The following is a 26,435-nucleotide window of genomic DNA, read 5'->3' as shown; positions in this document are numbered from 1 at the left end:
TACACCAGTTAGAATGGCCAATATCAATAAGACAGGAGACAACAAGTATTGGAGAGGATGTGGAGAAAGGGGAACCCTCTTATACTATTGGCGGGAATGCAAGTTGGTGCAGTCACTTTGGAAAACAGTGTGGAGATTCCTCAAAAAATTAAAAATAGAGCTACCCTATGACCCTGCAATGCACTACTGGGTATTTACCCCAAAGATAAAGATGTAGTGAAAAGAAGGGCCATATGTACCCCAATGTTCATAGCAGCAATGGCCAATGGCCACAATCGCCAAACTGTGGAAAGAGTCAAGATGCCCTTCAACAGATGAATGGATAAAAAAGATATGATCCATATATACAATGGAATATTACATCTCCATCAGAAAGGATGAATACCCAACTTTTGTATCAACATGGGCAGGACTGGAGGAGATTATGATGAGTGAAATAAGTCAAGCAGAGAAAGTCAATTATCATATGTTTCACTTACTTGTGCAGCATAAGGAATAACACGGAGGACACTAGGAGAAGGAAAGGAAAAATGAATTGGGGGAACTCAAAGGGGGAGATGAACCATGTTAGACTGTGGACTCTGAGAAACAAACTGAGGCTTTAGAAGTGGAGGTGGGGGGAAATGGGTGAGCCTGGTGGTGGGTATTAAGGAAAGCATGTATTGCATGGAGCACTGGGTGTGGTACATAAAAAATGAATCCTAGAACACTGAAAAAATAAAATTAAATTTAAAAAAAGAAATTTCAAAATTTATGCTAGTATCTGTGGAAATAAGTAATAGACATTGGGTGAAAAAGTTAACCATGCAATCTCTAGGTATAAAATCAGAGAGGTTATTATACCAAAAATGGTAAAAGTGGTTTTCCATTTACGGTGGAACAGAGGACAGAGGACTGGTCTGTGACATGAGAAAAGTTGGTTAAATGACAGGAATTTCCCAGCAGGGAGGACGTGTAAATTGTGGAAGGGGTTAAGAAGTTAAGGTGTCAGCGTTTCATTAGTGAAAGCATTTTGGAATCTATATTCACTCATGTATTGGTTACTTCTATTTTTTAGAGAGATAAATAGGAAAATGTACTTGATCACTAGCCCAGTGCCTATTGCCAATGCTCATCTCAGTAACCAGTGTGTTCCCCAATTAAGGGACAGGTAACAATAGTTCACCTTCATGGATTATTTAAATTAATTTTAAAAAGACTCTTGGGGAGCCTGGGTGGCTCAGTTGGGTAAGTGTCTGCCTTTAGCTAGGACATGATCCCAGGGTTCTGGGATCAAACTCCAGAGTACCATATCGGGCTCCCTGCTCAGTGGGGAGCCTGTTTCCCCCTTTCCCACTCCCCCTGCTGAGCTCTCTCTCTCTGTCAAATAAACAAAATCTTAAAAAATATATTAACCCAAAATAAATAAAAACAATAAATTAATAAAAGAGCAGATATCAACGTAGTAGACAGCAAGGAATACAGAAAATCAATTAAAGTGCCAATAAAAGAATGGAGAAAGGAAATTCCTTTCAACGAATGGTGCTAGCACAACTAGATATTCATATTAAAAAAAGAAACTTCAATCAGTCCCAGTCTCACTTAATATATAGAAATTAATTCAGATAAATCAAAGACCTAAATGTAAAGGTAAAACTACAAAGCAGGTAGAAAGAAATAAGAGCTGCTAAAATTTAGGGAAGGCAAAATTTTCTTAGGACACAAAAGCATTGACTTCCAAAAAAATAGCTGATTAATTGGACTTTCATAATTTCATAGTAAAAACTGTTACTCATGAAAGGATACAACTAATACAATTAAACACAGAGCCACAGACTGGAAGAAAATATCCACCATACATGTATCTGACAAAGGACTTGTATACAGGATGTATAAAGAACACAACTAAATAATAAGAAAACCTACCCAACTACAAAATGGGTGAAGCACTTGAAGAAACACATTCAAACAGAATGCATAAGAATGATACAATAAAAACAGGAAAAGTTGTTCTTCTCTTTGGCCCTGTTGTCAACAGGGATATGTAAATTAAAACTCCAATAAGATGCCCCTTCACATCCAATAAGATGACAAAAAGACCCACACGTCTAAATACTAGTAAGGATTCAGAACAGATATAGTTCTTATACATTGTTGTTGGGAATGCAAATATACGTTGTTGGTGGGAATGCAAAATAATATAACCAATCATGGAAGAAACTGTTTAGCACTTTGTGCTAAAATTGCAGATACACCTACCCAACAACTAACAATTTCAATTCCAGATATTTGCTCAATAGATATGAAAGTATATGTCTAGAAAAATGCTCGGTAAAGCAAAGTTCATAGCAGCTTATTTATACCAGCCCAAAAACCTGGCAATATTCCAAATAAAATACCATTCAACAATAAATATGAATAAATTGCTGATGCATTCAATATCAGTGAATCTCAAAAATATTACATTGCACAAAGAAGTCAGGCACAAAAGAATTCTTTATAAAACTCAGGAACTAGCAATGCTAATCTTTGATGACTGAAGTCAGAATGGTGATTGTCTATGGTGGGTAAGAATTGACTATATGGGACCACAACACTACTTCCTGATGTAATGTAAATGTTCTATAACATATTGGTTATATAGATATACACATTTTTCAAAATCCACTAAACTATACATATATGATCTATGTATTACACTGTTTACAAATTTTACCTCAACAGTAAAATGATGCAATAAAAATAAATTCCTTATATACACTTTACCCATGGTGAATAAAACTGCAACTATAGGTATATTCAGGGACTCAGGATCCTTTTTACGAGTCATAGTTTGTGAAATTTATGTCTTGTGTAATATGGCTTTTATTAAAAGAATAACATGACTACTTTTGCTATTTCTTATCATGGTATTTTTATTAGTATATTGATGCTTTAAAACAAAGTACTATTAATGATTTATTGAATATCCAAGGCTACTTGCTTTTTCCATACTTGCATACCATACAAAATTAGATATATGCAGTCTAATTTTTAACAATCCTGCATATTGTGACGTTTTGGCTTACATAGTTTTTCCTTAACAGTTATTTACAAGGGGTTTAAAAGGTAGATCGAGATGAGTTAAGTCAAATAATAATGTAATTTAAAAGTTGGAGAAAGCAGATATTAAATTCATCCTAAAAATAGTTAATATCTCTGGAATTTTCTCCAAAGAAAAAATTACAAAAATATATTGTTACTATAAAACAGCTGGGGTTTTTGTTTAGCAGATAAGAATTCTTTATTCTCAACTCAAAAGCAACTTAAACATTTTTTTCAGCTCAAGAGTCTGTTCTGGCTACTTGCTGTGCATAACACAAATTATATAGTTTCTAACAATGCAAGGCCAACTCCAATTGGTCTTATTCATATCAACTTCAAAACAGGTATAGAAAATAGAGCTATCACAATATGTAATATTTTTATTTTAATAACTGGCATTTCAAAAACTTTTACATTAAGAGAATATTTGTAAATTATAAAGCCTAAAAAGTTAAAGACCATATACAGTTCTTTGTTTCAAAGTCAAAGCAGTCTCCTAAAGTTTGAATTACTGGCTTTACAAATTAGAAAAGAGAGAACTAGTGAGTTGTTGTCTTCCTAAAATTGGCTAGCTGCTTCTAATTCGGGGAGGATAAATGCAGGTTAGGAAGACCACTGGAAGCTGCCAAACACAGATATTATTAGTCAGGAGCCAAGCTGAGTGGAGGAGACAACCAAGGAAGCAATTTGAAGATAAAGCTGTTGTGAAGATAGATTTTTCTGAGTAAGGCCACAGGAAGTTCATAACCTCTTGAACACCTGTAAAGCTCATAGCTTGCAATGTATCACAGTAGTTGTTCACTTTATATACCTGGAATATTCCGAGTTCTGTCCCTTCTGAATAAAAGGAAAGAGTAAAGATAAGGGATAACTCATGGGTCAAATTAGCATCCACTGGCTGTTGGGCAAACCCAGAGAGCCAAGTCACTATTTTATAGCTAACAAGCATGTAAGTGACCAACAAAACAAAAAAAAAACAATCATTAGAGGGTAGACCTAATTCTGAGTATCCCCCAACAACATACTGCATATGAAATCATAAAAGAAAACTATTCTTAAAAAACATTTTAAAAAAACGAAGAAACTTTAATCCTTCATTTAACAAACATTTAATATTTCCTGTTCCCCTATATTTTACATATACAGTCTAATTTTTAACAATCCTGCAGTTGAAGTATTGCCAACTTTACTTTATAGATGAGGAAGCACAGAAAGATTGCAATTTTTGTCTATCTATTTACTCTAGGCCATGGATAGCATTTTACTTAACATTGTGGCCCCAAGGCATAATAACTAGTCCATATTAAGCCTGAGAAATATGTGCTGAAGAAATGAGTGAATGAAGTACAGTTGGGATGGCCCTAAAAATAGTAGAATATTAGAAAAAGTAGAGACATGGGAGAGAAGATAGGAAAAACAAACAAACAAACAAGGGTCATATCCAGCATGTGAAAATGCATACTGTGTAGATAACAATTTGAAGAGCCATCAGAAAAAAATAATCCAGTCTCTTTCTTTCAATACTTGCTCTTGCACCTAATTCAATTCATAAATCCAATACTAGCATGAAATACTAATACTAGCAGAATACTAATTCTGACTCTCATTGGAGAGTCAGAAAAATACAGACTTCTGACTTGTATAAAATACATCTGACTTATATATAAAATAGACTTCAGACAAGTGCAAAACTTGTATACTCTGTTCACTATCAATTTTCTTCTGCATCACTTATATTCATCTTCACATCAGCTCACATGAATCCGCAATGATTAAACATTGCTCAGTTCAGTTTTTGATAAGCTCTTAATTTCAGTTTAACACGATGCAAACATTATCAGCTCTCTAGAATGTGAGATCAACTTTTAATATGTATGTGTTGAGATTGTAATTTAATTCTACATTGTATGTGGAAAAGAAGTTCAAGTTCAGTTTAGATTTCACAAACACCTTGCAATAGCTGTATATAAAATGCTAGACGCTGTCATTGTCACTAACTGTTCATTACTGAGAGGTGCATAGTCTAGTATGTATTTTTCCTTTCATGATTACATAAATGTATAATATTTATGGGGACTGTAGTGGAAATATTTCTTCCTGAATCATTAAGACTGGAAATTGAGTATTTTATCTATTGTATGTGCATTAGATGTGTAATATAAATGTTTTTTAAAATGTTTTTAAAAATATGTACCTGTTTTATGTGTATTAGATGTGTAATATAAGAAATGTTTTTAATGCAGTACATTAAACTTAAGTTTGTAAAAGGACTATTAGAATTCTTTCCAAGCCAAGAGCATCCAGAGGGCTTCTGGTACAGCGTGTAAAAAGCTTAGAAGTCCTCACACTGTCCTAACAAATAAAAAGCTAAGCTAACTGAACAATCAACAACTCTTCTTAGATCCATAACAGAAGGAAGGTCATAGAACCAACCCCTGCCCGCCCTATTGGAGAGGATGACAGGCAAATACAGAATCACAGCCTACTGGAACAATATTCCTAATTGACCTAACAGATAACATTTTATTCAAAATAACAGCAACAATACATTTGATTGTGTTTGTTTGCATATGTCATTTATATGCTTATATATATATAAGTGAAATGAATGACAGCAATGATACCAGGGATAGAAGGGAAGAATTAGGATTATTTTGTTATAGTTGGGACTTCAACATTAGTCCAAAATGTACAGATCCAGCAGTCAGAAAATCAGCAAGGACATAGTTGAACTCAAAACTAACACCAATTAGCTGCATAGAATGGACATCTACAGACTACATCATCCAAAAGAATGTATATTCTTCTCAAGCAAAGAACATCCAGTATATTATTCTTTCAACCAAACTTTTTCAGTCTCCCTCTGAAATACATATTACTGTTCTATAAAATTTTATGTGTGACAGTCTTGAGAGTGTAAAATGATGTTTTATAATGCCAACTATAGAATGATACATTATTCCCAAAAGGCAACGTGGAGTATTGCCTCAAATAGGGCACCATAGCATACTATCTGGAATATCATTTGGAGACGCCAGGGATTTTGTGAGATCTGGTGAGAATGAAATCATCTTAAAACCAAAAAAGTTATGAAAGTATTTTTTCTCAACCAGGTATCGGTAACTCTCAACTTCTAAAAGGTAGATATTATGACTTGTTCACTTAGTTACCCTTAATTTGACCATTTGTGCTCTCTAAAGAATTGTGTTGAGTCTCAAATTCCAATTCAGTGGGAGTATTACTGTGTTCCCTGGAGAATTTCTTCCTTGGGCCTTAAGACCTACAAATCTACTGAGTCCAAGGCTGCAGGGATGGAAAGCGATAATTTTACGTAGATTATGTGGTATAGTAGTGAAAGGGGCCGCACTCAGCTCTTTCCTTTTGTTCCCAGGTCTGTGTACTTTTAGGATAGGGCAGACAGCACTATCCACTAGTCAGCTGTACCCATTTTTCCCCAGCCTATGCATTCCAGCTATGAAGGAGACAGCACATTCTGATCACGGATTTAAGGCATAATACTGCATCCTATAAGACACCACTTATAACACTCCAGGATACTGTCACTCAGATGATGCCATAACTGACTCTTCAGTAGGCCATTCTAGAACTTTATGAAGTGAGATATTTCTGGGTAGTAAGGACATGGTAAGACCAATGAACTCTGTGAGCATGAACCCACTGTCTTGTTTCCTACTTTGTGAAATGAGTCCTTCGTTGAAGGTAATGTAATACATGACATCATAGTGGTAAGTAATGCTTCCTGTAGGTACATGACAGAAATACTCTAAGCAAGGAGGACAAATCCATATGCATATTAAACACCCATATTTGTGAGAATGTTCTCTCCTTGATTAAAAAACAAATCCAAAATACTCAACTATCCATCAGAATGCCAGCTGCTTTTCCTGGGGAATATTATCAGCTTGTAACTTATTAGAGTCCTCTGTTGTTGGTGAATTAGACACCCAGCTGTGAGGGTAGCTAAATGAGCCTTGGTGTTGTTAAACCCATAGATGAGTTCCAACCATACTGTCAAGGCTAGTTTGTAAATGAACCTATCGAGCAAACACCAGAAATCTAGTAAAAGAAGCTGACTGAGATACACAAGAGGATGAAAACTTGATTACTGACAGTGCCCTCTGCGGTGGATGCCATCTGGAGTGCTCTTACATAGGACAGGCTTATTTACACACATCCCCTCCAAATGCCTTATCACCAATATTTAAATATTATTCTCTCTTCCTAGTTGATTAACCATTTAGGCACTGTCCATGGATCTCTGTAGCTCTATACCACCAGCTACATCCCACTGCACAAAAAGTGGATAATGAGATGGCTCCGTTTGAAAGTCTTCCCTCGGAGAGAATTCTTTATCCGTGTCTTCCTTGGCCTTCCAAAGTGCAGCTGTAATCCAGTGGAAGTGTATGTGCAGAACTTTCCCTAAACCAGACCATCAGTTGACACTATGGTGTGCAGATCCTCTGCAAACCAGTTTTCTGTTCTTCCATTTAAGTGACCATAGGGAACTCTCCATGAGCCACAGTTGTTTGCTGAGGGGCAAGTGGAAAAGCAGTAGGAGCATATACCACAGGAGACTGAAGTATCTGCTTCCTGTGGTTTACTTGTAACTCCCAAACCTGCAAGGGCATTCTTGGATATACAATTCCCACTTTACAATGAAATGATGCTATGTACCTTTGACTTTATGACTGGGTGAATCTGATAACACAGTTTATTATGGGCATTTTTTTAGTAATAGTCACTTAGTGAATCACTCAGTGATAAGTATCCTCATAAGAGAAGGAAGAGTAGAAGACAGACACATAAAAATAAGGAGGCCAGTGTGACCATTAGGGCAGAGACTGGAATAATACAGTCAAAGAAGCCAAGAAATTCCTGGAGCTGCCAGAAGCTGGGAGAAGCAAGAAAAGATTCTCTCACATGGCATCCAGAGGGAGTGTGGCACTGCCAACACCTTGATTTCGGACTTCTGGCCTCCAGAAATGCGAGAGAATAAATTCTTGTTGTATTAAGCCATCTAATTTGTTGTAATTTGTTAGAGGAGCCCTAGGAAACAAATACAGCTGTCCATTTCATTCCCACGGATCTGATTATCATTTAATCATTGTTATAAATCCCCACAGGGTCAAATCACTTGGCTCCTAAGGCTTTTTATTATAACTCTGTTCTCTTTTTCTCTGATGATTAAACTTCACCAGTTGGCTTTTAGCATTAGGGATCCCATTGTTCCCGTCAAATCGGGTTATCACATTCCAGTACATCATGTCCGCTGTCATCTCCAGCCTAGAGGGAACAGCTACCACAGAGCTTTTCAAGGATGCTGGTAATCCACACATGACTGCATTTCTTTTTTTTTTTTAATATTTTATTTATTTATTTGACAGAGAGAGAGAGAGAGATCACAAGTAGAGCAGCAGACAGAGAGAGAGGGGGAAGCAGGCTCCCCGCGGAGCAGAGAGCCCGATGCGGGACTCGATCCCAGGACCCTGAGACCATGACCTGAGCCGAAGGCAGTGGCTTAACCCACTGAGCCACCCAGGCGCCCCATGACTGCATTTCTTAATGCCTTGGTGAAGATCCTCTTGTGGAGTGTTGACACCTGTAAGAGGTGTCTGAGAAACTCACACATAATGGAGCCAGCCCAACAACCCATTTTCCTGAGTAATGTTTTCCAGGGAAGTTCTTGCATTTTGAGCTCACTGATATATGCTATTTTTGAGTCCAGGCTTCAGTTAACACATCTAGCAATTCACAGGGCCTTAAACCAACACATAAAATCCTGAATTCTAGGCAAGTACATGAATTTGGCTTGATACAATCTTTTGTCTTGTCTTTTTCGGTCTAATAGTCTTAGAATAATCTCTTACACATGCACTCCTGACTCTTGATAAAACCTGACACAATCCTACAACTCTTTCAGTATATACGCTAACTCATACCAGACCGTACCTTGTTCGTTCTTCCTCACTACTATCCTTACCTTAGCCTGAGATCTAGCTGGGGTGCGCACTTAATTGACAATACAACTCTATACGCCTTACACCTGGCTCTAGACTTAATCCTTAGCCACATCCTGCCATGTAAACACAGGAGATAAGTAATTTCTGTAGAGTTGTCATAAAGGCTTTCTGAATTTCTCTCTGGGCCTTGTGTTGGACCTTCAAGGGTTTCAGTTTATCGTTTTCCTCATGAACCCTTTCTGGAGTAAGAAATGCCATCCTATGGCACAATCTTTGTCATCAAAGTGACTACTTGGCTCAGCCATTTGATCTCGCTGTGCTTATCCTCCCCTCGCACCCCATCCAAGGCCACCACTTGTGGTATTCTGAGTAATCATGATGCTACCACATGCTGCCTAGCACCAGTGTCCTATTCCCCCTGGCAATGAGTTATCCATATGTTCTTCAAATATGTGAGCAGCCAAAGCCTGGATCCCATTTTAAAGTCTGTTTGCGGGGATCATTCCTGGTACCAATTACTGTTCTTGTCAGGGTCCAGCAGGTACACTTAAACTGGTTAATTTGAGAAGTATTTAGAAAAAGGTTGTTTATGAAGTCAAGGACACTGTTTAAGGAAATCAAAATGAAAAACGGAAGCACCTTAAACCTCACTACAAAAGAAAGCAGTACCCATAAGCTGAAGGAGTAAAAAGAAGGAATGAAGCTCAGAATTCAAAGAGAGCTATAGCACACAAGAGCTGACCACCCAACCAGAGATATGGTCTTAGGCACATAAATGCAGTCATTGACAACAACAGATCAAAAAGATAGGAGGAGCCAGGGGAATAAACACCCAAACTCTGCCTGTCTTTCAGACCTCAAATGTCCTGCTGATGCTTCCCATTGGCCAAAAGCAACTGGAGGATGTCACATACTCACTGACACAACACACAAAGAGCCGCCTCTCGGGGCACAGAGCAGAGAGGAGAAGGGTAGAAGGTAGATCTGGAGAAGCAAATGAAGAACGTCCAGCAAAAGCCACGTTATTTCATCTTTTTGTGTTTTTAAATTTGATTTGCTAATACTTTGTTTAGGATTTTGGCATCTATCTTCATCATGAAGTTGGCCTATCAATTTCTTTCTTGTGCTAGCCTTGTCAAAGTTTGCTGTCAACGATGTATTGGTCCTGTGAGTTAGAGAGTATTCACTTTTTCTATTCCTTAGAAGAAGTGTATCTATAGATTCTGAATTTTTGATCTTTTGATGTTCAATTGTGACACAGGACAATTTTACTCGCATTACACTCTGGGCAAAACATAATATATAATCCTGCCTCATTTTGAGAGGGTGGAGATTGCAATCAGTCACCCAGTGCTCCTGGAAAGAGCAAAGACACATTTTCTACCTCTTGAGTCACTTCTCTTTTTTTCGTTTTTAAGGTTATCTGGGTCAAGAACTGCTAAGGGTCTGAGACACTACCCAAACACAAGCTAACAAGCTTGGCTGCCAGAATGTCATAGGTGACAGGGGACGACACAGAGACTCCTGGGTCAGAGATGAAGCACAATTTATTGTTCACAGAAATAGCAGCAGCCAGAATATCAGCATTTTGCCCTAATTCCCCACAGGGTGATACAAAGTCTGGAGGACACATGTACACACATTACAGGGTAGAAATCCTGGGCTTAGAAACTCTGACTCTTCTATAGTGAACAGTAAATCCTATCCCTATCTTCCAAGACCGATTACTATATAAACAACCTTCAAAATAAACCAGAAAAGAAGAACTACTATCTCTGCTCCAAAGATATGCAGCAGTGCAAGAAGCCTATGGAGAATGGTTTTTCAAGTGACTTTTTAAAAACTACTTTTGTCTTCAAATGATCATTTAGAAAGGACCTTGAGGTTCTAGGGCTCACTGTCATTTCTCACTTATGATATCATGCCCATACCTCACTGCCACAGTTTTAAGGTGGGCTGGAATACAGAATGGGAAGGCAGAGATTCATGATATGCTTCCTGCTTAACAATGTCTTTCTTCTGCCTTCATAAACATGAAGTAAAATTCTTGGGTCATTTTTTTTTTAAAACCTCAAAATTCAAAATCCTTCAATAGAGATATTCCTCCCTTCTGGCATTTAGTGTTGGAGAAGAAAAATCTATGATGCTATTTATTTTATTTTCTTGTGGCTAACTTTTCCCCTCTAACTTGAATGCTTATAGAATTTGTCCAGTATTCTTGAAATTCAGAAATACCATGAGATTGCACTTATATGTGTCTCTACATTAATTTTCCCAGTACTTGGTAGATTCTTTATATAGCTAAAGTTATATGTCTTTTTAGCTTAGGAAAATTGGCTTTAAATCTCAATTTGCTAATTGTTCCTCCTTTTTTATTCCATTCTAGGCTCATGTTATCTTTAGTGTAGATACAGCAAGATTATTAAATTTACTATTTTTGCTCATCTACTTCATTACTTTGTCCTTTTCCTCTAAATTCTAGGGAAGTATCTTGAGCTAATCCACCAAATCTCTATTTTAGATTCATCTTTAAAGTACCAAATCTGCTGTTCATTGCCATCTATGTGTTGTTTTTGGTAATTAAGCAATTGTTTATCTTGTGTAACAGCTATTTTCCCAGTACCATTTTTTGCCCAAAGGACAAAAAGTGCTATCAAATATCCTTAACATGAATCAAGAGATTTGATATTTGTTCTCATTCCTCAGAGGGTCCCTGTTTGATTTTTGCTATCTAGTGACTATTCTTCATCAGCTTGTTTTTAAAATTTGCAGACATAAAATTCTGTCCTATTATATTACTTAGGCATCTATCTATATAATACAGTCCTCATGAAGGAGAAAGAAGGAAACACCTGCTGTAGTTTCATTTGTTAGTGGGCCAAGGGAAGTATCATCATTCGGTCATAAACTAGAGGAATGCAGACACTATGAAGGCAGGAGAACCAACTGCTAAATAAGCGGTTGCTTTCCAGTATGCTAGCGTTAGGATTTTAGTGGATAGCAACCTGACTTTTCCCCCCCAACACTGACAGCTCTCTAACCAGATACACTCTCTAACCAGATACATCTTCTAGCCCTTCTGCTTTAGATTTTCAGATAGCTGTCTAAATTGAGAACTGTAGTTCCAGAAGGACTGAAAAGTGCTTACCAGAATGTTGGGGAAAGCCTGTCTGTTCTTAGCTGTTTTCCCCCTTAGTGGTTATTCTCCCAATTCTATAGGTACTGTCCCTTTCCCTACATTCAATTGCTCTAGCTGGTCTACCCCTCTCAGATGCATTCCACAAGTCTTCCATACTAACAGCAAATACTATCTGGTCAGTTGCTTCATCCCCAGGGTAAACAGTGGAATTCCCAAAGATGCTTATTTGTCCCTATCTGAATATTCTCCCCTGATGCTTGCCTCCCCTGCTTTTTTTTCTAAGATAGCATGTTCTTTTACACTGTCTAATGAAAATCTGGTCATTTACATTCCTGTATAAACCCACTGTTCTCTGTGTTAAATTGTTACCTGTTTATTAGTGATCAGAATGGTCTCCAGTCTAACCCTATCTGTAATTTACCATTTAGGAAGTTCCAGAATGTCTGAATTGTCCATGGAAACCTGAAAATAACTCATTATAGCACTTCCCTCTTTGATGTTTATTTCCTTAAGAACAATCACCATGTGCCATGCTTTTGCTTAAAAAAAAAAAAAAATTGTAGATGTCCTAGAAAATATATTGCTGAAATATTGGCAAATATTTATATAGAACAAATATTAATATTTAGATTGAATTCCTTGAGCACTAAACTGAAGAGAACCGCTCATTAACTACTGATGGGAATCAGGAGAAAAATTCTCCCCTCACCCCTTTCTCTCTAACTACGCCGTGTGTGCATGCACAGGCACACATGTGTGTGTGTGGTGTGTGAAATACTGCTACCTGAGTTAAACAGCTTTACTCTAAATTCATACTCTCTAAGAAGGTATCTTCTATTTAGCCGTCCAGATCCACTATCCCCGTTATCTACTCCACTCCTTTCCCTCAAACTGCATGACTTATGCCAACAGAAGTCTATTTCTCCTGCTTTCCTTCTGGGTTCTACTAACGGGAAAAGCAAGCAGGAGACTAGAGAAAGGGAGAAGTATGAAATCGGAGTATTTATTTCTCCAGTTCATGAGACCACCTAGGGCTGACTATCACATGACAGTTGGTTTCTGATCCTCTCAGCTACCTTCTTTACACTGAGCATTCTCAGCCCTCTTCCTCTGCATGTTCATTTAAGACTAGGGGTCAAGAGAGCCTGTATCTCATACTGGCCCTGAGTTCCTGCACTATTCCTTTAGTTTCCCTAAATACTGCCCACACTTTATAATAAGTCCCTTTGTAAATACAACCTCCTTGAATTTTCCTATTTTGAGTGTCAATTTCTTATTAAGACTCACACACACACACTGTTCATCACTGTAGGTCTCTGACATGCATGTAGTCAAGGTTCTTTGTCTTATTGAGGAATGAGGCTGTTACAGTTAACTTAACCAAGTTTATCCTTCCTCCAGAATGTCATCATTGCCCCAGTGGGAGTTTTCCACCAATAGGGTAAAAGATAGTTCTACTGTTTACCCTGCTTTCCAGCATGGAATGCATTTGTTTGTTTATTTAGAAATAATTCCAGTTGTTTTACTGGGATTTTAGGAAGGATGGAAGGTAAAAGTAGAAAATAAAAAGTGAAGATTCAAATCGTTATATTAAAATATAGCGTCTTTTATCCCACCTGCAAAGATTTTTAAGAAAGAGAATTTTATGTTTCCTCCCATCCATATACTGACTATTCCACAACTACATTTAACTTAAATTACTTGAGTCAAAAGTTAAACCTAGCTTTTGTTTGTTGGTTTTACAGTGCACTGAAATGTCTAAAAATTTTAATTGTGAAAATATGAAAAATAAAATGTTCTCTTTACCTTAAAATATTACTTTCAGGAACTAAACTGTATTTCAATTTTCACTAAACGTCTAATAATAAAACATTTATATAAGGATGTTTTGTCTTCATAAACGTATAACACTATGAGAAACAAAAAACAACTAAAATCAATAAAAAGATTAAATTCTATTTCCATATTGTACAGCCTCTGTATTCCTCTATTAGCAGTGGACAAAATGCTGATCATCAAATACTCTTGGATCTTCTAGGGACTAGCCCTCTGGGACACTATAATCTTAGGAGTTGTTTCTGAGTGATATTTCTTTCTGATCTCATCTATCTCACCATCACCAAGTAAATATGAAGCCAGCACTGGAATTTGAGAAAAATAGTTCTTAGCCAGGATATGTTTGTGTTTGATCTTGTGAATAAACAAGGGTTCATATCCCTGAAAAGAAAAGAAAATCAAATTCTATTAAATGTCACAGATATATTTTGCCAAACAAAAAAATAAAAACACTTTCATATCTCGGTTCCCTTGCTCATCTGTCCTCTCAGCCTAGAGAACATTGCTTCCTACTTTGTCTACCACCTTTCAGGGCTCAGCGGCTATGCTGCTCTAACCCTGAAGCCTTTTCTGACTCTCCCTCTGACCTCTGAGTCCAAACTAATCCCTCCTTCTTCTTACTTGCAAGTACTTTTATGTATTTTAATTGTAATATTTAGTTCATTCTGCCTTCAATTTCACTATCTGCTTGAGAGTCTCTCCACTATAAGGAATACTGCTTGAAGGTTCAAACTGGGTCTTTTGTATGTAAGTGTGTCTCAACAATATATTTGAATGAACGATTTTGTCACCTTGGTTCTCTCTTTAACTCTACTTCAAACTGGTTAAATTACCAACTTTTGCCCAAGTTATTTTTTCTAAAATTGGTACTTATCTCCCAATTTCCAGGTCCAAAACAAAGATTATGATGGTATTCTCACAGTATAAACTTCTCTTTGTATCCCCTTTTTACCACCTTGGATTCCTACTTCATGAGTCCATTTTCTGTCTTCTAAACAGAAAATAACCTTTCTGCCTTTATCAAGCCTCTGTACCTTTCCACTTTAATTCTTTATTAATGTTTATGCTTCTTGTCTCTTCACAGCTAGAACAGTACTTTGAACTTTTTTTTGTTATACAGCATTGCCACTGTGTATGACCATCTGTTCTCTAATGAGAGCCGCAGACTTCTTGCTGCCAACCCAACATCCACTCTCTCTTCCCCTCGTATTCAGAGGCCTGATCTTGTATTGTGTGATGTGCTCAGCTTTCCTAGCCTTTATTCCAGCTAGGGGTGGGCATGTGACAAGTTTCTGGCCATTACACATACATGTATGTATATCCATACATACATACCTACATACATATATATAACAGAAGCCATTGGACAAAGCGTACAAGAAATTTTTTTTAAGAGAATGCAGGAGATGATTTAACTATTTCATCCCAAAGAGTCCACAAGCATGAGAATGAAAGTCAAATGTTAAACAGAGCTGAAGAAAAGGTTAGAGGGCCTGGGTTTCTGAGAGCACTGTGGAGCCACCATCTGGAGGTAAAAAAAAAAAACAATCCAAAAAAAACTTGGAGAAAGGAGCCAAAGCATACAATATCCTGGCAGAGATTATTACGTAGGAGTACGCTGGGCCTATTTTTAACTTTCCTCTCTACAGACACATATACCAGGGCAAAATACTCATCCCTTGCACTAATCTGTGTTCTACCACTTCTTAGTCCTTACTTCATTAAGAAAACTAACACATTTCTGATATGCAACACTAAATTACATGTGTACAGAACTTAAAAGGTTTTCAAAGCACCTTCACAAAACAAAAATGTAATCATTAGTGGTAAGATAAGCATATTATGGTACATACAAGCAAAGGAACAATAAGCAACTTTTAAAGAGTAATATAATATGGAAAGATATCCGGTATATATTATCCCCTTTTCACATTATCGCCTTTTGACAGATGAGGGAACTAGCGCACCGAGACATGAGCAAATTTGCTCGACTTCTCCCAGCTCCTAAGTGATAGAGCCAGAATTCAACCAGGGCTGCTCTGATCCTCTGTATTGATTGCATGTGTTTAGCTAACCTTCACAAAAATTTATGATGCAAAGAAGTAGGTCTTAATGTCCTATAGATTACGAGCGACAGAAATGGGGAAATACTGGGTCAGGTCTCCTGATTTTAAATCCACTAGTGTTCCTACTTTGACCAATGTGCACACAAGAAACTGCTCTGCATCATTTACATTCAGAGAACAGAAGCCTTTTTCCAGGCTTTTCCTATAACTTGTGTCATGATTTCAGGGAGCCAAGATTATTTTAAATTTTGAGCATTTTTTTACTTACTGAGAAAGCAAATATCTCTGTGCATTAAGGAAATCCTAGAAATGCTTTAACTTGTGGCAAGACATAATCTATTCTTTAATGAGGCTGAATATTAATACTTAACCGATTACACTAGGCCGAAACCATAAAAAGGTGTTGTTATTGGTTTTTTTTTTTTAGTTTGTCTGGTTGAGAACCTTAGCTCTATTTATAGAAATTCAGTAAGATCGCCATCCTGAAATCAGAAATGCATGTGAATAGAACATTTAATTTGGTACTGCAGTAATTTGATTAAATACACAAAAGGAGTGTGTGGATTAATTGAAGCAGTAATATCAGCTTTGGGAATGAACTTCAATCCCACTACGGGTTCTAGATGAAATAATATTGTAGTGTTGGCTATGCTTTCTGTGATTAAATATTTATGAAGCAGTTTAGTTTACTAAATATAATATTTAACACAGTTTCAGTTTCATGCTGTTTTTCTTTCAATCCCTTTTTCTGAGCCTGGCTTCTCCTAGAAAATTATTCAAAAAAAGCTAAAAATTTAACTAGTTTCTCCTCTTTATACCTTCTGCCTCCCCAGTAAAAACAGAAGCAGGGAATAGAGTCATTCAAAATGACTATTAAATTTGAAGTCATTTCTTTATTTTCTTTTAACTGATATTTTGCATGAAATTAATAGTATAGAAATTTAATCAATAGAAGGTGGAGAATTAGTATCAGCTATTGGGATCCTATGTTTGCTCGGTGTAAGTGAATCTCTGATGAACTCAATTCTGCCATCAAAAGGTTTTATGGATTGCATCTTGTAAGTAACTAAAATTAAATGGTATTGAATTTTTACAGTGCTTTCCTCACTCCGAGTTAGTTGGGAGAAAATAAAAAGTGGAGTCTCAGAACCATACCCCTCACTATGATTTTCATTTAGAGCACAAGATTATGAGCAAAATTTGAGAATTTAGTGTGCTTTTTAGACAGACTCGTGATGGTTAATCAAAGAAGGGCAGATTCTAGGTTATATAATATCTATCTGGTATTTCATTTATTCATTCAGCAAATACTTACTAAAACTCCTAATGTGTGACAGGCACTGGTGTAGTTTATTTGAGAGACAGACATGAATAAGCTAAATAAAATTCCCTGTACTCACGGAATTTACCATGGAATGACATGCTTGAACTTGTTATTATTAGCAGAGAGGGGAACCAAGTTTAGATTACTTGCAAGATGTTCAGATCTCTTATCTTGTCCTTTTCTATGCCTTAGCATCCTTTTAATTTTAATCGCAGCCATAAATACCATCCACATATTTTGTTACTGTTATTCGTTCTCTGTTTCTTCATCCAATGTATGTATGTGAATTATGCATGGAATGTAGTAAAAGGTTATACTCTAATATTTTCACTGATCAAATTAATTCCTCAAATAAATTTCCACTTTCTTACCTCTTCGATACTTGTTAGCTTGAGATGAGCAATGCCTTCATCTTTGGTAAGAAGAATGCAGTTCCAGGGGGACCACTCCAAGGACTTATCCCACCTGACCATGACCAGATCATTGAGATCCTTCCAGGCACTGAGCACTGACTGCGATGCCCAGATGTTCTCTACCAGGTACTGAATATCTTGTAGCTGCATGTCAACACAAGTTTGAAAAATAATGTTTTCTTCTAAACATAACAATTCTTTAAGATTATTCTATTACTTGAAGAAATAATCACATTGAGCATATTTTTAAGAGAAACTTTATTCATGAAGTTTTTAGTGCTTCTTATATCTTCTAATTTTTTTTAAAGAATTTATTTATTTGTTTGACAGACAGAGATCATAAGTAGGCAGAGAGGCAGGCGGGGTGGGGGTGGGGGGGCAGCAGGCTCCCCGCTGAGCAGAGACCCTGATGTAGGGCTTGATCCCAGGACCCTGGGATCATGACCTGAGCCGAAGGCAGAGGCTTTAACCCACTGAGCCACCCAGGTGCCTCATATCTTCTAATTTTTCACCAAATCTCTGCTCACTCTGCCCAAGCTACATTATCAGTTTCACAGTCAGAGAGACTGCATCTTTAACCCAGAGAAAGATGCATATATTTCCTCCAGTATGCTAATTTTACCTTACGTGTGCATGGTATTCAGGGCTTCTCAAAATGTATTATTCACCACTATCCTTATCCTAACCCTTATCCTCAGGGTTATTGTAGGCCATTTTTTTTCCACTTTACAAATGAAGAAATTGAGATTTGATAAGGATTAAGCAATTTCCTTAGTGTTATTAAAGAGACTTTGTTTTCTTAATGAAAAAAGAAGGAAAATGGGGGGAAATAAAGTAACTGTTTAAAAACCTTTTTTTTGTTGTTGTTTTTTAATCTAAACCATAGTAGCTAAAATTCTTGAAATGGTTTTTTATTCTGAAGTCTTCAGACTTAGAATTGCCAGAGGGGCAAGCCTCACAAAGTATAAGCATAAAGAAAAGAACCATTATTTTAAAGATTTTTATTTATTTGACAGAGAGAGGTCACAAGTAGGCAGAGAGGCAGGCAGAGAGAGAGAGAAGCAGGCTCCCCGCTGAGCAGAGAGCCCTATGAGGGGCTTGATCCCAGGACTCTGAGACCATGGCCTGAGCCAAAGGCAGAGGCTTAACCCACTGAGCCACCCAGGCACCTGAAACCATTATTTTAAAAGGTTTCTGTGGGAAAGCTGGAATCTTTTCTGTAAAATCAGTGAACAAATTTCATCCATGACTGGCAACCCGCACTGATCATACCTGGATCAGGAAAGCAATTTTGGAATCATCTTCATAATCAGCTTCTGAATAGTAGAGCCGCTGAAGTAAACATTTGTACTTCAAAAATGATTCTCGTTGTCGAGTCTCATTGTCAAGTTTAATACAGTGACGACACCGGTATATGCGGTGTAAGGTGGATGAGACGGCAAACTCTGTGGAAGGCAAATAGAGCTGGCAACCGTGGCAAAAGTAAATCTTCTTATAAAACTTCAATGGGTCTTGAGGGACCTAAGTATTAAAAAAAAAAAGAAGAAGAAGAAGAAGAAGAAGAAGAAGAAGAAAAAGAAAAGAAAGTTACAAAAGTCAGGCCAAACATTATTCAGCAGAAGCACTGAGGGCTAACTTATCTTAGAATGAGATTAAAAAGTTGGTTAATTCTTAGTCTTATTTTCCTTAACTTCCCATTCTACACAAAAGTTAAATTTCAAACAGTATTCATTTATCCTGCCAAAATATTAAGAAATCTGTATTATTTTTTTAAAGAATTTAGATTTTGGTGTCATGCTACATTAATCTTACAGGCTAGATTCACAGAAATAAAAGCCTGCTAAACTAAGTGTTTTTCTCATTTCATTTATCTTAACACTGAATTTGGATTGGTTTAATGATCCATATTCAAAACTTGAAACTCTGTATCATATAGTGGTTCTATTTTTATTTTTTTGAGGAACTTCCATACTGTTTTCTGTAATGGCTGTACCAATTTAAATTTCAGAGAACAGAATACAAGGGTTCCCTTTTCTCGCTATCTTTGCCAACACTTATTATTTCTTCTCTTTTTGATACTAGTCATTCTTATAGGTATAAGAGGATATCTCATTGTGGTTTGGATTTGCATTTCCCAAAGATTAGTGGTATGAAGCACTTTTTCATGTTCATGTTGGCCATTATATATTCTTTGAGAAAATGTCTATTGAGGTCTTTTGCTCATTAAGATTTTTTTATTTATTTGAAAGAGAGAGAGAGATCACAAGTAGGCAGAGCAGCAGGGGGTTGGGGGGAAGCAGGCTCCCCACCAAGCAGAGAGCCCGACACGGGGCTTGATCCCAGGACCCTGAGATCATGACCTGAGCCGAAGGTAGAAGCTTAACCCACTGAGCCACCCACGTGCCCCTCTTTTGCCCATTTTTAAGTTGGGTTAAAGTTATTTTGCTGTTGAGTTGTTATAAGTGACTTTTTTTAAAATATTAACTCATCAGATACATGGTTTGCAAATATTTTTCCCATCCTATAGGTCACCTTTCATTTTGTTGACTGTTTCCTCTCTGTGCAAAAGGTTTTCAATTTGATAAGTCACATCTATTTTTGCTTCTGTCACCTCTGCTTTTGTTATCATGACCAAAAAATCACTGCTAAGGTCAAGGTCAACAAGATTTTCCCTATATTTCCTTTTAATAGTATTATAGTTTCAGGTCTTATATTTAAATCTTTAACCTATTTTGAGTTGATTTTTGTACGTGGTGTGAGATAAAGGTTGATTTTTTTTTGCATGTGGCTATTCAGTTTTTTCAACATCATTTAGTAAGGAAACTATCCTTTCTTGACGGTTATGTTCTTAACTCCTTTGTGGGTTTGTTTTTGGGCTTTCTATATTGCGGCACTGATCTATGTATCTGTTTTTGGGCCAGTATCATACTGTTTGAACTATATAGCTTTGGAATATACTTTGAAGTCAGGAAGCATGATGCCTCCAGCTTTGTTGTTCTTTCTAGAGATTGCTTTGGCTCTATGGGCTCTTTTGTGGTTCCATACAAATTTTAGTGTTTTGGGTTTTTTTTCCATTTCTTTGGGAAATGCCATTGGAATTTTGATAGCCATTGGGTGGAATGTACAGATCACTTTGGGTAGTATGAGCATTTTAACAATATTAATTCTTTGAAAAATATTTCTTTAGTACAAAATAAATGCCAACAGCATGATCCATTTTAAAAAGGGGTAAATTCAACTTCATTGAAATAAAAAAACCTGCTCTGTTAAAGATACTATTTTTTTTATTTTTTTTAAAGATTTTATTTATTTATTTGACAGAGAGAGAGATCACAAGCAGGCAGAGAATCAGGCAGAGAGAGAGAGGGGGAAGCAGGCTCCCCGCTGAGCAGAAAGCCCAATGTGGGGCTCGATCCCAGGACCCTGAGATCATGACCCAAGCCGAAGGCAGCAGCTTAATCCACTGAGCCACCCAGGTGACCCTGTTAAAGATACTATTAAGAGAATGCAAAAACAAGCTACAGACTGAGGAAAAATATTTACGAATCATGTATCTTACAAAGGACTTACATATAAAATATACAAGGAATTCTCAAAACTTAGTAACGAGAAAACAACTCAATTTTAAGAAGAGGGGTAGTGGGAAAAGGTATGTGCAGATACTTCACCAAAAAGTTACATGGATGGTAAAAAAGATGCACGAAAAGATGCTTAATACTATATGCATTAGGAAATCACAGATTAAAATATAATGGGATACTACTACACATTTAGTAGAATTCCAAAATTAAAAGAGACTGGCAATCCCAGCTGCTGACAAAGATGCAGAACTACTGAACTCTCACATTAGAGATAGGGATGAAACATGGTTCAGCCAGTGTGGAAAGAAAGTTTGGCCATCTCTTACAAAGGTAAATATGCATTTACCAGATGACTCAAAAATCCCACTTCCTATGTATTTAATTCAAAACAATCAATTTACACAAAAACTCACAATCAAGTGTTTGTAGTGATTTTACTCACAAAAGCCCAACACTAACAAACAGTCCAATGTTCTATAACTGTGAATGGCTAAAGCTCTAGTATGCCCAGACAACAAAAACATTACTCAACTCTAACAACGAATTAACGATACACTCAAAAACATGGGTAAGTACCAAATGTAATATGCTAAAGAAGGAAGCCTGTTCTCAAAAAGTTACATATAGTGGGATTCCATTTATATGACACACTGGCTTGGGTATAACCATAGATATACAATGCAGACCCGTGTCCGTCAAGGGTCAGGTTGCCGGGGGAAGGGCCGACTACAAAGTGGCAGCATGAGGGAACTCAGGGGGAGGAGGCAAGACCATTTCTTATCTTGATTGTGCTATTGATTACATGACTGCATTTGTCAAAACTGACCCCAAATAGTCAAATTTGTTATGTGAATGTGTAGAATATTAAAATCTATTACTGCAAACATATAAAAGCTGAGTTAAGTATATAGAGGACTAGAAGGTCGCTTGGGCTAGTAGAACATTAATTTGAATAAGAAATAATATAATGGGCAATTTTTCTCTTGGAGTTTTGTTATATTTATATATATATATTTTTTTTAAGATTTTATTTTTAACTAATCTTTCCATACAACATGGAGCTCAAACTTATAACCCTGAGATCAAGAGTTGCATGTTCTACAGACTGAGGCAGCCAGGCACACTGACTTTTTGTTATATTCTCTTGCGATACAATTAAGTTTTAAAAATCCATTAAGGGGGGCACCTGGGTGGCTCAGTGGGTTGAAGCCTCTGCCTTCAGCTCAGGTCATGATCCCAGGGTCCTGGAATCGAGTCCCGCATCAGGCTCTCTGCTCAGCGGGGAGCCTGCTTCCTCCTCTCTCCCTCTCTGCCTGCCTCTCTGCCTATTTGTGATCTCTGTCTGTCAAATAAATAAATAAAATCTTTAAAAAAAAAAATCCACTAAAGGGGTAGCTGCGTGGCTCCATCAGTAGAGCATCCAACTCTTGCTTTCTGCTCAGGTCTGATCTCAGGGTTGTAAGATCGAGCCCCACATCAAGCTCTGGGCTCAGTGGGGAGCATGCTTAGGATTCTCTTTCTCTCTCTCCCTCTACTTCTCCCTGTTTGCATGTGCTCTCTCTTTCTTTTGTTCTCTCTAAAAATAAATAAATCTTTAAGAAATAATAAAAAATAAAATAAAAAATAAAAATCCATTTAAAATAAAATATAAAATTAATTTTATTTTTCTAAAAGTTTTAACTAGGGTGCCTGGGTGTCTCAGTTGGTTAAGCGACTGCCTTCGGCTCAGGTCATGATCCTGGAGTCCCATAATCGAGTCCAGCAGGGAGTCTGCTTCTCTCTCTGACCCTCCGCCTTCTCATGCTCTCTTTCTCTCTCTCTCTCATTCTCTCTCAAATAAATGAATAAAATCTTTTAAAAAATAAAAAATAGAAGTTTTACCAAAATAATGAGATTTTACATCAAAAAAAGAGCGAAATACATGTTTAACCAGCTTCTTAATAAGTTATAACTCTAAATATAATCATTAGAATAAAACACTATTTAGAATTCTTTAGTAAACCACTCCCTTCCAAACTTAAAAGTGTTTTAAATAGTTTTGGACAGTAAGAAGGCAGTAAGATATTTTCCTTGGCTCTAGACAGCAAAATCCTCATAGAGGCCCAAGCATGTTAGAGCTGGAAAGGGTCGTTTAATTCAAATACATGTTACATTGGAAGTTCTCTCAGGATATCTACGCAGATCTGTTCAGTCGTAACTATGACTCAGCAATAAGTCTTATAAGGAAACACAAACAAGGCACACGTAGAATCTCAGAAATGAAGAGTTTAACTCTCTCTGAGGCCTCATGAAGGAAAGGACCCATGAATTAAATGTCAAAATGAACAAGAGTTAGCTGAGTGAAGTAGGGGACAGCATTCCAGGTGGAATTAGCAGCATGTTCAAAAGCATGATAGTGTGAGAAAATAGGATTGCTCAGTGTAATATTCAGTTTGGTTCAGAGAGTGGGGAAGAATTCAAACTTAAAAATACAGACACAGAAGAAATTAAATGACTACATTTAATTTATTGACATAAAAAACAGTCATTCAAAAGAGATTTCATCAACAAGATGGTCTTCCACATGGACCCCAAGTTAAAGCATTAAAACGAAATTTGAATGTACTTCAATTTACTATGGCATATCTCAGAATTCTGAGAAAGGAATAAAGGGAAAAAGTAGAGTACCTTAAGATGTCTTGCAACTTCTGGATTAAATAGAGGTGTTTTGATGTAATGAAAAAAGAGTGTTGCAATTCTTTTTCTGAGTCCTTCAAGATTACGATGTTTGACTCCTCTCATTATAAGGTCCACCTCTCTGTCAATCAATTCTAGAATTTCCTGAGTCAGTTTACATTCATGTTCCTATATAAAACACAAACATATTCAGTACAGAATTTTCAAAGTCACTAAGTTAGTTTTTGAAATTACCACCAAACTGAAAACTATATTCTAAAATAAAGAAATTCCAAAAGAAACTGGTAGGAGTATAAATTGGTTCAACTAACTTGGAAAAAATACTTGGCATTATCTAGTAGAGCTTCAGACATGTGTAATCTGCAATCTACCAGTTCCACTCTTTAGGTGCTTTAGAGAAATGTACATATAGAATCATTGTTCATAATAATTCAAAATTAGAAACAACCAAATATCCACAAATAAATTAATGACATAAATAAGTGATGGCTTATTCATAGAATACATATATTGATAGAATATCACATGTATGGACATGAGTACACTACAGCTATATACAGTAACAAACCAATCTTACAAATTAATGTTGTTGAGCTAAAGCAGCAAGGCACAGTATCATTCCATTTAAATAAAATCCAAAAGTAAGCAACACTAAACTATATTATTTAAAGATATATGTAGATATATAGATATATATATACATACATACATCATACATAGGTGGTAAAAATATAAAGGGACTCAAGGAAATGACTGCTGTGAAAGTCAACATTCTAGGGGATGAGAAGGTGAACTGGATTTCAAAGAGAAAGAGGGATACTCTTTGGCATGTTGGCATGTTGGCAATGTCCTGTTCTGGGGTCAGAGACAGGTTACAGGGTTGATGACTTCATATTTTTTAAACTTCATATTCATATTTGTTATATATATGCATATTTTACATATTTTTTCTGAAAATTTGTATAATTTACAATAATTTTTTGATAAAGTCACAGAAATTAGTATGGTTGAAAAGGAAAGCCCCAAGTAGGAGTCAGGTGATTAAGGTAGGATCTATGAGTAGTAAAACAGAAGTATGTTGCTCCAACTGCTCAAGAGAGGATTAAAAGAAACACAGTTTGGGGGTGCCTGGGTGGCTCAGTGGATTAAGCTGCTGCCTTCAGCTCAGGTCATGATCCCAGGGTCCTGGGATCAGGCTCTCTGCTCGGGCTCTCTGCTTGGCGGGGAGCCTGCTTCCCTCTCGCTCGCTCTCTCTGCCTGCCTCTCTGCCTACTTGTGATCTCTCTCTGTCAAATAAATAAATAAAATCTTTAAAAAAAGAAAGAAAGAAAGAAAGAAACACAGTTTGCATGAGGAGTCAGAACGTGAAGTGCGTGTAACTGTAAAATAATGTTCTTCTGTACCATTTAATACTTCTTGGGGGGCGCCTGCGTGGCTCAGTGGGTTAAAGCCTCTGCCTTCAGCTCAGGTCATGATCCCAGGGTCCTGGGATCGAACCCTACATCGGGCTCTCTGCTCAGCAGGGAGCCTGCTCCCTCCTCTCTCTCTCTCTGCCTGCCTCTGTCTACTTGTGATCGCTGTCTGTCAAACAAATAAATAAAATCTTTAAAAAAAAAAATACATTCTTGGTAAAGCTAACTCAAGAGTCTGTATCAGGGGTCCTTGACCATAAAGGTGTATTACAATGACCTAGGGGAGATTTTTAAAGGTTTTAACATTGCCTCCCACTTGAGGATCTAATTCAACTTCTCTGAAATGGGGCCTAGATATTATCCCTTAGTCGTTGATTCTCATATTCTCTCTCTTTCAATCTCTCTCCTGTCTCTGAGAATCTTGCTCTCTCTTTCAAGCTCTCCAGATGATTCTACTGTGTACTCAGGTTTAAGATTCACTGGTCTCTCTTAGTAATGGTCATCAAAGTAATACCTATAATTCATTGAGGGCTGCCTATTTGTAAGCACTGAGATATATAGATTATAGTTATTTATATTTTATAAATATATATGTACATATATACACACACATACATTTATATCCTCTAAGCAACTAATTCTATAAATGATGAAACTGATTTTCAGAAATATTAAATAACTTATCTAATATTATATAGCCATAAGGAATAGATCCGGAATTCGAGTCATGCTTAAAGGCCTTAGTCCTCAATCAAAATATTGTTAAATAAATATACATGTAGCTATACTAGGTTAAACATATTATTTAAAATAGCACAATTTATTTTTATAAGCCTATACTTTGTTTTTGTTTTCTTTTTATTATTATTGTTATCAACCAGTTTATGTTCCTAAGTATGTCAGATAGGAGGATTTCTAACTGTATTCTTCCCTACCTGCACTCT

General features: G+C 36.7%; 1 protein-coding gene across 1 annotated transcript in view; it reads right to left on the bottom strand.

Annotated features, from left to right (window-relative positions):
* Window positions 1-14,217: 14,217 nt before the first annotated feature.
* The window catches only part of IQUB (IQ motif and ubiquitin domain containing), a 45,924-nt gene continuing 33,706 nt past the window's right edge, over window positions 14,218-26,435 (bottom strand). Inside the window, exons 10-13 of the mRNA XM_046020973.1 lie at window positions 24,071-24,247; window positions 19,095-19,343; window positions 17,781-17,966; window positions 14,218-14,400 (exon numbers count right to left, since the gene is read on the bottom strand). Coding sequence (XP_045876929.1) covers window positions 14,218-14,400; window positions 17,781-17,966; window positions 19,095-19,343; window positions 24,071-24,247 — 795 coding nt within the window. The remainder of the gene's footprint in view (window positions 14,401-17,780; window positions 17,967-19,094; window positions 19,344-24,070; window positions 24,248-26,435) is intronic.

This window comes from Meles meles, chromosome 10 (assembly GCF_922984935.1).
Source record: "Meles meles chromosome 10, mMelMel3.1 paternal haplotype, whole genome shotgun sequence".
NCBI lineage: Eukaryota > Metazoa > Chordata > Mammalia > Carnivora > Mustelidae > Meles > Meles meles.
Note: the sequence above shows the minus strand (reverse complement) of the source record. Positions and strands in the feature narration are given on the sequence as shown.